General features: G+C 38.5%; 1 protein-coding gene across 1 annotated transcript; it reads right to left on the reverse strand.

The window, feature by feature from the left end:
• Positions 1-12,576: 12,576 nt before the first annotated feature.
• On the reverse strand, positions 12,577-12,867 carry K441DRAFT_588667 (uncharacterized protein; the record flags this gene model as incomplete). Its single annotated transcript, XM_067644721.1, has 1 exon — positions 12,577-12,867. A coding segment is annotated over one exon (291 nt), but the record flags the coding sequence as incomplete, so codon positions are not given.
• Between the last annotated feature and the right edge of the window lie 296 nt (positions 12,868-13,163).

Here is a 13,163-nt window from a genome sequence, read left to right on the forward strand (position 1 = left end):
CTAACCTATCTTTAGTTAAGTTCTTTAGTTATTAGAAACCCCGTTAGGTTCTTATAATCCATTTTAACTATAAATGGTTTTTCTATGCCTTATAAGAACGCTCTCTATTCCTTTAATGCTATAACTATACCTAATAACTCCTTATTATAAATGTTATAGTTTAACTCTAGTGGTGTCATTTTCCAACTATAGTATACTACTAGGTGCTATCTATCTTAATGCCTTTATATAAAGTACGCCCCTAGTATATAATCTAATATATCCGTTTCTATAACTATCTTTAACCCTAGTTAATAGATCTTAAGAACTAGCTCCTAGGTAAATAACTCTTTAACTTTTTTAAAGAGTTCTCTTTATTCCTCTCCCTATGCCTATAATTCTTCTTTCTTTATTAATCGCGTAAGTGGCTTAATATCCTTTAAACATTGCGCTATAAACCTTCTACAGTAATTATAAAATCCTAAAAATAATCTTAACTGCGTAACGTTCTCTAGTTCTTGCCAATTTACTATAGCCTCGATCTTCTTTAGATCTATATTAAGTTAGCCTAGTTTAATAATAAATTTAACGAAATCGGTCTTCCTAGTAAAGAATTCGTATTTTTTAATTATTACTAGCATCTGTTCTTCCTATAGTCTCTTTAAGACCCATTTAACATATTCTCCGTGCTCTTCCTTAGTTATTAAGTAGATAATAATGTCGTTAAGGTATACCATAATAAACTCATCTAAGTATTCTCCTAATACATTATTAATACGCTTCTAAAACGTTACTAGTGCGTTTATAAGCCTAAATTACATAACTAATAGTTTATATAGTCCTTCCTTTAACCTAAAGGCTGCCTTTTATTCGTTACCTTTCTTAATCCTAATCTAATAGTACGCCTACCTTAGATCTATCTTTATAAAGATTTGCGTATTACCTATCCTATCTTAGATTTCGCTAATTAAGGGTAAAAGATACCTATTCTTTCTTATAATGCTATTTAACTATCTATAGTTAATATACAGCCTTAGTTTGCTATTTTTCTTTAGTACGAACAGTACTGGATAACCCGCTAATAACTGCGATGGTCTAATATATCCCTTTTATAAGTTTTTTTAGACAAACTCTTTTAATACTCTACCTTCTTCTTCGGTAAGCTTATAGATTAGGAAGAACCTTAGACTTATTCCTAGTTTTAATTCTATCTTATAATCCTATGCTATATACTCTAACAGCTTTTTACTTTCTAGTGACCATAGTTTCTTACTATACTTGTGGTATCTCTTAGGTATATAACTTAAGCCTTACTTAGTCTCTTCGTATGTCGCTCTAACTTAGTACTATACCAACTTAGCCTATTGTTACATTTTGTGGCGTTAAGTATCTCTAATATTAACCTAACCTATAATCCAATTAATCTTTGGATTATATTCCTATAACTAAGGCATCCCTAATACTGCCTTATCCCGTCCCAATAGTAGGATATTAAAAGACATTTTAATTTATCTTCCTTTAATAGTTAACTAAATAGGTCCTATTTTAAGATTAATAATCCCTCCTTTATAAGCTATTAGATCTCCTAAAATTATAACTAATAGGTAAGGCTCCTCCTTTTATCTATGAGGTAATCCTATCCTTTTAACTATTGCTAGCGAGATATAGTTCCTTATTGCTCCACTATCTATTAATGCCTTAAACTGCTAATCTTGCTATTTAACTTATAAATTTAGGTGTCGTCCTTAAATTCCTTTAAGGGTTTAAGGCTCTACTACTAGCTCCCTCTAATCCTATAGGCCTCTACTTTTCCTAACTATTGGCTATTTAATCCTATTATACTTAGCTTACTTTTTAGCTAATACCTAGTTCGCTTTTTATCTTTAATATACTATAGACACATATTCTCTAAGCATTCCCACCACTATTATCCGTCTAAGCATTCTTCCATAAGGAATCTTCCTAGTTAAAGTATTAAACCCCCTTCCTTTTAGACTTCTACTGGATGCCATTTATGCATATATTTGGCATTTCTATACTATTATTCGTCCGTTATCTAGTATATCCTTATAGGGTATTTCCAATTCTTTTCCTTTAGATTCTTATATATTTTATATATATTATCTACACACGCAATCTATAATAACGTATAATATACTAGGTGCTTTAGGTTAACTCTTAGCTTATCTTTATCTTTAAGTTTAAACCTCTATTATGCTAATCTAAACATTATAACTTTATTCGCGGGTACTAAGATACGTCTCTTACTTCTCTAGTCCTCTAATTATTCCTCTAGATCCCTTAACGTTATAATTAAGGCTCCCTTAATATAAGTTATAGCCTTCTTAGTAATTGGGTGGTCTTAGATAACTTTTTCATCCAACCACATATAGAAATCTTCCCACTTATCGTTGTGCCTCTACCTATACTACTTTTGGTACAGCTGCTAGAGTGTATACGGTCTGTCTATAAGGAAGTATCTTCTTATTACTATATCGTAACAGCTCTTTATATATCGTTCTTTAAACCTAGTAGGAATTCCTAAATCCTCTTTATTTTCTAGTTTAGTAAGCTACTTAGCTCTTAGTATACCTGCCCTAGGCCTATTAGTAATTCTTTATACCAGCGCTCTATTCTTTATACGTCCTAATATGCTAGATCTCTTATCTAGTTTCTGTTCTTACTATATAATAATTCTTACTCTAAATTTATCTATAGTTTCCTTTAGTTTACGCCTTACGCTTAGATCCTTAAAGTTATCTTACTTCTTAATTATAGTATTAACTTTTCGATCTTTAGTCCAAACATTATATTCTACTAATAAGTCCTCTAGGTCTATATATCTATCTCCTAGTCTAGTTACTATTTGCATTGCAGATTCTCTAATCTATAAAGAAGCCTTTTGCCTCCTACCTATGGGTGTCCTAATTTGCACTCCGAATTCTTAACCCCTTAAATTCTTTAATCCTAAGCTTACTTCTAATTTAAGCTTAGCTTCTGCCTTAGTCCAACTAGGCTTGCTTAGTATTCTTATCTCGTCTTAAGAGTCTTAAATCTCACTCATCTCGTCTTGAGAATCTTGTGCCTGTAGGAACTTCCGTCCCGAGCTCATTTATATATCTTTAAACTAAGCTACTGCTCTACTCTATTGGTTTTCGTCTATTATAGGTCCTTAAGCTTACCTTATCTTATCTTAAGAATCTTAGTCGTCTCTTATCTTATCTTAAGAATCTTAAGCCTTTAGCTTTTTGCCTTTATTAAGTGCCGAAGTAGTTCGCTATTCTTTTTCTCTTATATCTTGCAAAGCGATAAATATCGTATCTAGTGGGGTTTTAATCCCTACTAATGTTCCCTATTCTATAGTGGAATTATCCTCTACCTCTAGTATAACATCTCTAATAGCTACGTGTTCCTAGTAAACCGCTTATATTACCTTATTATTATGGAATATTTCGCCTATATTAAATATATTATCCTTAATATCCGATCTATAAACTAGTTTATTAGTTCCTCTATATCCTATAGGTACTAGCTCCTATAGCTAGTAGCTTACACCATACTTAGCGTCCTTATAAATTTAGCATGCGTTATTATAACAAAACGCAAAACTTTTAATTAAATACTCTTTTATTCCTCACAGCGCATTATTATCCCTCTATACGTATATATCGTCTACCGTTAGTTTAGTTCCCTTTATTATATAGTATCTCTAACTATCTTTATAATCCCTTGCGAAGTAACCTTATTTTCTATAATTTATATAAGCTCCCTCTCTAAACTATTACTTTTACTATAAAGTCTACCTAAATATTTTCTGCTACTAAGATCCTTAGTTTAGCCTCTACTCCTTAGACCTTTAATTACTTAATCCTTATCCCCTAGGTTTTTACGGTTTCTTACTCTATCTCTTATAGGCTTCTTTAGTACTACTTAGGTCTATTAGCTCTCCGCCATACCATAGTTTCTAACTTAGCTTTAGTTGTTGCGTATTCTGCGCCTTATATAACTATAGAACTCTATCCTAGCCTTTCTTAGCCTATTCCCTTTAGTAGATCTAATTATTAATCTTAATCGCTTAATCTATTAGTTCCCTTAGGGTATCCGCATCTTCTATTAGGATAATCGCGTCTTAGACTTTAGCCTTAAGTCCTTATTTATACTATGCTATAAGCGCCCTATTATTCCACTTAACTTATATTACTAACGTTTGGAACTGCGTTATATACTTAATTGCTAAGGTTTATTACGTAATATCTTAGAGTTTTTTTTCCGCCGTAGTTACTGCCTCTAGGTCTCCAAATATTTATATAAGTTACTCCACAAATCCATTCTAGCTTAAGAATATAAACCATACCTCTTAGTTTATAGTCGTTATTCTATTTACCTAAATCTCTATAAGGTAAGGCTTAAACTATTTAAGTGCTCTTCCCGTTAGAAACAGTCCTACGTACGCTATTTAATCTATAGGTATTACCAGCTTAGCTCCTTCTTACGCGACCTTAAAGTGCATTTACGTAAGAAATCCTTTAAGCTTTAATCTTTCTCCTAAGTATCTTTCGATTAATAGTAACTTAACCTTTACTACGCCTATCCCGTTAATCCTATTTTCCAACATTACATTATTTTCTATTAGCTGGTCAACTATCTCTTATAGTTGTCCGACCGTTATAGGTTGCTATAAGTTAGTATCTACTATACTAGTGTCGTTACCTAACCTTAATATAGTTGCTGCCGTTAATGGCGTTATAGTGGCTGCTTTTAGTAGCATGTTGTCTAACTTCTTATATTAATACCGTAACTAGGTAGTAATTATATAACGGAACCTTGTAGCAAGAACTACGATGGGTCCTATTATTAGGCTAGGTGTATAGGAAATGCAAGTATAATAGTTAATAAGTAATAATAACTGGTAGAGTGGTTGCCTAATAGATTAACTCTAATTATATTCTAAGAATTACTACAGGAAAGGAACTATCTAGGTAGGGATTAAGGGTCCTTAAATACATAACCGTACTCCTATAAAATCCTTCTTATACATAATATACGTGTGCTCTATCTGCTCTATTGCGGATTATATAAATCCCATAGATTATACAGATCACCTTATGTGACCTCGGTTACCATTCCTCGTCACATAGTTCTACCGGCTCCATCCTGGACCGTACCTAAATCAACCAACTAGCTTCTTCCAACTCCTCTCCTAGTAGTCGTAACATCGTACTTAAAGCGTCCGTAACAACACACGCGTGTAAAGGGAAATCCTACACACAGAACAGCCCCAATTCGTCCTTAGTGGCCTTAAACAGCGCTTCCAGCCTCTACTGTCTTCTCTTAACTTTATTATAGTATTAACAGATAGATCTGCCAGTGGCTTTTAAGCGCTATAGTATAGTATAGCTGTTATACGCCTTGCTTCTAAATAGGCCAAGCAATAGACTTATTTTTGCTACAGCTTTTTATACTTATACTCCTTAACCAGACGCCATACTATTTCCATTATCCCCCTTTTTTTTAGTAAAGCTAGTAGCTAGCAATTATAAATTAAGGTATGGAAAAGGGCATCTCTAAGGTCTTAATGGAATTATAAATAGGACTATTATTGTAGGGCTCGGGCGCTTAAGGTAGATTTATAGGAGGAGAGCTAATAGCTATTACCTATAATTATATCCAATAAGAAACTAAATAATAGCTTCCACGTCTTCCTATAAATTCTCTCTATATTATAGTAAGACCTAAGCTAATCCGTAACGTTAACGCCGTATATCTATAGGTTATACTCGTTTATAAAGTCTAGTATATCTAATTCCTTCCTAGTATTGCTGCCAAACATCTTAATAGTCTACTTATAGCCTATAGCGGTTATAAAGGGTCGTTTTTAAAGCTTTATAATATATATAACGTCAGCGTAGTAAAGATATAGTATTAATAGGTTAATATACTATTATAAATTATAGATAGGAATAGAATAATATTCGTTCTTCTAGGTAAACTCCATTACTTTATAACTCTTAGATAACTCCCTATAGAGCGTACCCTAAGGAATCTAGGTAGAATAAATTAGTTTAAGGCCAGAGAGCAATATTAAGAATCTCTCTATAGGCACCTTCTTTTTACCCACTATTGTTAACTTAATATTAACCTCCTTATTGCCTATCTCTTCCCGCTTTATACGTGTAGTTCTAACTATACCTACTACCCCAATACCTAAGCTACGAAGCAGCTTAAAGAGCTTAACGCTGCTAAAGAGATTATTAAGCTAGACGACGTGCTTACCGGCCGAATAAAGTTACTTATTAGTAATAGGATAGCGCTATATAAGAAGGTTTAGGATAATAGCTTAAGTCTTTATAAAGCCTTTATTAAAAAAGGCCGTATTAAGGTTAACGGGGCCCTTCTTATTACCTTTAGCGTGCTATAGCTAGTTAAAAATATAGCCCTAATTTGCTAGGACCTAGATCTTAAAGCCCTTAGGTATAAGCTTTATTAGTATATTTATAATCTTTAGCACCCATCCTATAAAGCGCTAAATAGTCTTATTAATAGCTAGGTGTGGGCCTAGGTTCTAGTATATACAATAAAGGTACTTATAGGTACTTAAAGAGCTTATCTACGCGGTTAAATATTATATAGAAGCTATCCTCTAGTATAGGACTACAATAAATATAGCGCTTAAGCTGCTTAAACCGGTTCTTTAATATATACTCAGTTACTTTATAAATAGTGCCCTTTTTAATAGGCCCTCAATAGTCCTCTATAGCTAGCTCTATTGTAATTCCTATATAAATTACAACTCTAAAGTAGGCGTAGAGCTCCTACCTATACGTAGGTTTCTATAGCCTTATTTTACCCTTTAAGGCTTCCTCTTCTAATATAAAATGCGCCTTTATATATATATTTATCTAGCTAACCATCTTATCTAGTATTTTATTTATAAAAAACAGGCGGAATAAGGCTAGAGGATTGTGTCAGGTAAAACCTAAGTATATAGTTATATAGCTGCGAGGCACAGGCGACTCGCATGCGACTCGCCTATGAGGCACGTGCCCTGCACGTGCCTAGGGAAACCCCTTCCTTACCTCACACCTCAGACTCCTCCTTTTCCCTTAAGGATTCGTCTCTATCTATACAATATACCTATTGTTCTATCATTAGACTCCCTATCCACATCCTCACCTCACATTCAAATCCTTACCAATCCCTTTAGGAGGATAGCCGGTTCAATTTTCTACGATCCACGATGCCTCCGAAGACAAGATCGACGCCTACACTCGACGGCGACACGCTAGCAACACGACTGCAGAACGCCTCAGGATCTAGTGCTAGAAGCACATCAGCAGAATCTACGCGACCTTCCGAATCTCAAGACGATCAGATATCTATGAACGCTAGAGACCAGTTCGACTTATATACCTGGGCTCAACAGGAGCTTAGCAAGGTTACTAGCGTCCTACCAAATACCGCTAACCTAAAGGAGCTAGATGAGCTGGCCAAGAAAATAGCCAACTTACGGAGCATTATCGATTCAACGAAGCCCTCCCGTCGTCTCTCTAGCGAAGAGCATAAGTCGCGCAGCAAACGCATACGACGAACGAATCTCGACGCCCTGGTCAAGAAGTCACCACCTAACATTAGTAGCACTACTCAACAGAAGTTCGACCGGTGGATTGCTGTAATTAAGAATCGATTCGAGATCTACGACGCTAACTACGACTGCGAGTGACGTACGCGCTGGGCCATTAAAGGTCTTATAAAAGAGAAGACAGTCGCCTAACTAATGCATTGCCGTTTAGGCGCCAAAGATAAAGATCCTCTACTATGGGACGAACTTAAGACTATAGTCCAAGACCAGATTAAGAACCCTACAGTAAGACGCTTTAAAAATGCTACTGCGTACTATACGACTGTAATAAAGGAGAACCAGAAGTTTAATACCTTCTTAGCCTATATATATAGCTTAAAGGACCTCTTCTTATATACCCCTTTTATCGACCCTAATTAAGAGGTAGACTTTTGGTTCTCGCGCCTCCCAACCTACCTATAAGCAGAGCTCTTCCGCTAGAACTTCGCTATACGGGTAAGAACCACTAAAGACCTCTTCGCAGAAATCCGCCGTATAGAGTAACTACTCCACACCACAAAGCTCGCGGAAGACCGCGTAGCCGGCAGCGGCAGATCCTCGCGTTTAAAGCGCGGTCGTAGCATAGGCTCCACAGGGTTAGGTTCAGAGGACGGAACCCTAGGAAGGCGACGCTTTCCCAACCAAGCTCCAGGGGAGACTACTCAACAGCCAGATGGCTCAGAGGATCCTCCAGACGCCGGTAATACGCCTGCGCATCGCAAGACGAACACAGGTAGTAACCGTAAAGAACACTAGCGGTAAACCGCTATAAATAATGCCTAACTATTAGGTAGCAGGTCCGTCTGTGACCGAGGTCCTTTAACTAGGGTCCTTTAACCGGGGTCTATAACCTACTAGTGACCCGCTAGTGACCTACTAGTAGTAACCTATACTAACAGCTTATATATTGTTCTACGCAGAGTATCTAGCAAGTGTGCCAGATACTATGTAAGACTAGGATAACGCATACCCTAAACGCACGTCGTGCGCAGGACATCGCGACCCGACGTCAGATGCCAAGACTAGGATACCGCATACCCTGAACGCACGTCGTGCGCAGGACATCGCGACCCAACGTCAGATGCCAAGACCAGGATACCGCATACCCTGAACGCACATTGTGTGCAGGACATCGCGACCCAACGTCAGATTCGGATACCGCATACCCCTGAACGCACACCTTGCGCAGGCGCATCGCGACCCGACGCCATATGGGGAGAAAAGGAACGCATTGTGGTACATGTTGCGATGGATACGCCCCAGGGCGAAGTCCGCCTACGTGCTTAATACGACAATAGGTGCCAAATCAACCCTCAACGCTATATAAAAGTTGCGGGTTATAGACCTTGTGGGCGGTCCTGGTGCTACTACACCAACACCCTAGCGCTGGCGGACCAGAGCGTCCTGCCATTCTCACTAAGACTTCAACCGGCCTAATGGCGCTAGACCCTTTGGCCCAGGCAACGGTCCCCCGCGACGACCCTACGAGTCACCTCGCTGGTACTGGCTTTGCGCAGAGCCTCGTGCCACGGCAAGTAGTAGTAGTAGCTACCTTAGCCGAAACGGCTCACGGAACACCCCCGAGCTAGTCCATCTGTGGAGTATAAGGGACGCCTTCACACGCTCCACACGCGACTACCTAGGGGCGAGCTCCTGCTAGCAACACTCAAAGACTCCTAAGGCATAATAAGGTCTAGCCTTACCAAGGACCTCCGTAAATACCTAGGTACTGCGATACCTGCTAACGCTCAAATCGCGCCGCCATACACCTTATGGTGAGCTGCAGCCCCTAAGGCCCCCACACGAGCCTAGCGGTATTACTTACTTAACTGTTACGGATCTCCCTAAGGCCAAGACACCTCCTTGTCCTTATAGACCGTTTCATAAAACTAGTATACTACTACTCAGCCCCGCAGCTAAAGCGTAAGCGAAAAGCAAGCGCTGCTGCTAAAACACAACTTATACACCATTCTACGCATATACTATGCAGAGAACGCGCAAGGCTAAAGCAAGGGTCAGCGGCGGGTTTAACGGGCATACAGCCCTACTATTCTAACCTGGCTACATGCAAGTAACCTATAACCTACCCGCGAAGTATATACGGCGCTACGCCGGTATAGCGTAAGGCTAAAGCAAGGGTCAGCGGCGGGTTTAACGGGCATACAGCCCTACTATTCTAACCTGGCTACATGCAAGTAACCTATAACCTACCCGCGAAGTATATACGGCGCTACGCCGGTATAGCGTAAGGCTAAAGCAAGGGTCAGCGGCGGGTTTAACTGGCATATAGCCTTACCGTCCATAAATCTGGCTGTATGCGAATAACCTATGACCTACCCGCGAGGTACCAGCGACCTGCCTACGCAAGCAAGCTTTTGGAATATTTCTTATCTACTAAATTCGGGCGACAGCATTGAGCTACTGGCTCTACCTGTCAAATGGACTAATTAGGATTTTCCATACCGGGCATGCAAAATCGCTATTGGCTTAGTGAAATGCAGGGAAGTCTTAGCAAGCCAAATCTAACCAATCAGACAACTTCGACCAACGGTCAAAGTTCCTTAACATCTTCGCGCCGCAAGTGTACCACCTGTCTCTCTATGCGCAAAATTAGGACGCTCTTTCCCTTCCAATTTTTTCCTTATTAAGGTTTTATAGGGTTTTATCGAGGCCTGAGCATATAAAGGATCGGGGACAACCCTTTTTAAAGGGGGGGGCATTGTCAGGTAAAACCTGAGTATATAGTTATATAGCTGCGAGGCACAGGCGACTCGCATACGACTCGCCTATGAGGCACGTGCAGGGCACGTGCCTAGGGAAACCCCTTCCTTACCTCGCACCTCAGACTCCTCCTTTTCCCTTAAGGATTCGTCTCTATCTATACAATATACCTATTGTTCTATCATTGGACTCCCTATCCACATCCTCACCTTATAGATTGCCATAATTAGTACCTTAAGGGATAGCGCCTTCTCCTAGGTCCTAGTAGTTGTCTATTTAAAAGGGAGTAAACGGTAGTACAGCCTATAGCTCTAGCGGTAGCTATTTCAATTTTTTAGTGCGAGGATCTTTCCACTCCACGTAGTCAATGTTATTAGATATGCGCGGCATTGTATGGCATTAAAATGGACAAAAATCGCAGCTTATTTAGTCTATTTATATACTCTATTAATGCCTCGCGTATAGCTTACGGTGCTCGTATACGGTGCAGCTTAGCATTACACCTCAGCGGGTTAAGGGATAGTAGGTATAGTTCGGACAGGTCCTTAGCGGCCTTGCTGTCGCTACCAAGGCTTACCTTACCAAGACGCTAACCGCTTTTGGCAGGACCTTTATTAGAAGGTCTAGTACACGGTTCGGATTTTTATTAGTCCCGTACGGGGTAATTGGGCCTATATACACCTACTTTAAGCCAAATTATTTTAACTTCTATAGCTCCCTAAGCTATTCCTAATGGCCAGAATTACCAAATTAAACCTGGCGAAGAAGACTACGTTACCCAATTTGCCCGATTCTAATTCGTTGTCTTATCGTCACGCCCGACGCCCCTAAGTCGTAGCAGTCGCACCTCTCCTACAACCACCGCCGCCCTCTTCCTACTGCAGCCAGAGTACCCAAACCGACGAGCTAGCTTTAAATAATACTTACGGACTACTAGTAGGTATATATTTGCCTTGTAGAAGGGGGTAAGCTTTATATAGAGCTTTGGTAGAGCCTTATGCGGAGCTTTGTGCAGAGCTTCGTGCAGAGCTCCGTACAGAGCTTCGTGTAGAGCTCCGTGCAGAGCTTCGTGTAGAGCTTCATGTAGAGCCTCGAGTAGAGCCTTAAGCAGAGCCTTAAGCAGAGCTTCGTATAGAGCCTCGAGTAGAGCTTTAAGCAGAGCTTCGAGCGGAGCCTCGAGTAGAGCTTCGTGTAGAGCTTCGAGCAGAGCCTTAAGCAGAGCTTTAAGCAGAGCTTTATACAGAGCTTTAAGTAAAGCCTTATATAGAACTTTATATAAATACATAGGCGTATAGATATATATTTTTATACTAGTAATTAATTAGAGAGTTTATAGAAATAATTATATAGGAAATTATATAGATATCTATTAATTTATTTATAGTAAGGCTAATAATACTATACGCTCTTAGATTTAGGGCCTAGGACTAGATAATAAGGTATTAGTAAAAAGCTCTTTAGCGCTACTAGCTAAGCTATAAACTAGTAGTAGTTCTACTACTAGACTTATATACTAATATAACTACTATATAGAGAATAGTTATAGTATAAGGCTACTTAGTAGAATAATATATATACTAAATACTAAAACTTATATAAAGAACGAGATATATATAAGGAGCAAGGGCCCCTTAAAGGGGCGATATACCTAAGTATACTAGCTAGAAAGCCTCTACCTATAGGTAGTAGAAAGAGAAAAGAAAATATAAAAATTACTAGCTTACTAAATAAAGACCTAGCGCCGTACTAATAGAGTATTACTATAGTAATAGAGGATAAGAGGCTATTAGTATAGATAGAGATCTACTATACTTATTATAGGATAGGTAGACCTTAAATAAAAGCAATAATAGAAGGAGGTAGTAAAAATATATAACGTAGCTATATAGAATATCCTATAGTTAATACTAATACTCTCTTTTTTATTTTTATATCCGTTATATTATACTACGTATAATACTGCGCATGCAGCCTCTAGGCTATGGCGCTATAGTTCTATATACATGAATCCTTTCTAGGCAGCTTAATATGTACTAGTAGCTATGTCCTAATAGTTTATAAACCCCTAAGGGTTTATAGCTCCTTAGTAAGATACTAAGTTGCTACAACTACTAGGGAATGAGAAAACTGTAGGAAAAAACTATAGGAAATCCTAACACCTGTCCCTGTCCTTTTGCAATTTATTTCTTTTNTTTTNCTCTNTATTATCTTTTCCAAGAGCCTAGTAGGAGTTACCCCCTTCTAGAATCCTATCTGTTTTATTCATGTACTAGTTTAGCTGCTTTAAGATTCTCGCAGTCTTTACTATTAGCAAAGTGTTCTTCCTTACAATTAATGCAAAGAGGGGTAGTATGCTTGCAAGGCCTGCCTGATATTAAACAGGTAGGACAGTAGTGGTCTTTAGATAAATGTGCAGCCGCACAGAATCTATAGGCTTTAGTAGAGCATCTATCTCCTATATGGCCAAATTTTTGGCAGCTAGTGCACTGCGTAGTAGGAGAGACTTCGAGGTATTTTACTACCTTAGTAGCTGTACCTGCGATTGAGATCTCTTTTTGCTTAAGGATTTCTTGTCTTTTTTCCTCGTTCTCTCTATAGAAAAACTATAGAGCCAAATCTAGTCTGCGGATCGTGTCTTTTTACACTAGATAAGATCCATCTAGGTAGTCCTTGTATCTTTATAGGATTAAAGGTCTCAATTTCTTCTTTTAGAAGCTTAGAGCCCCCTCTCCTAGAAAAGGTAGGGTGGGAACCCCATGGGCTATGATTTAAACCCAGGGTTCTAGTTTTTGTTCTCTTTAAAAGGTAAAGCAGTTACGCCAGATATCCTTATATTTGACTAGGA

Source organism: Cenococcum geophilum (assembly GCF_001692895.1).
Source record: "Cenococcum geophilum 1.58 unplaced genomic scaffold K441scaffold_68, whole genome shotgun sequence".
NCBI lineage: Eukaryota > Fungi > Ascomycota > Dothideomycetes > Gloniales > Gloniaceae > Cenococcum > Cenococcum geophilum.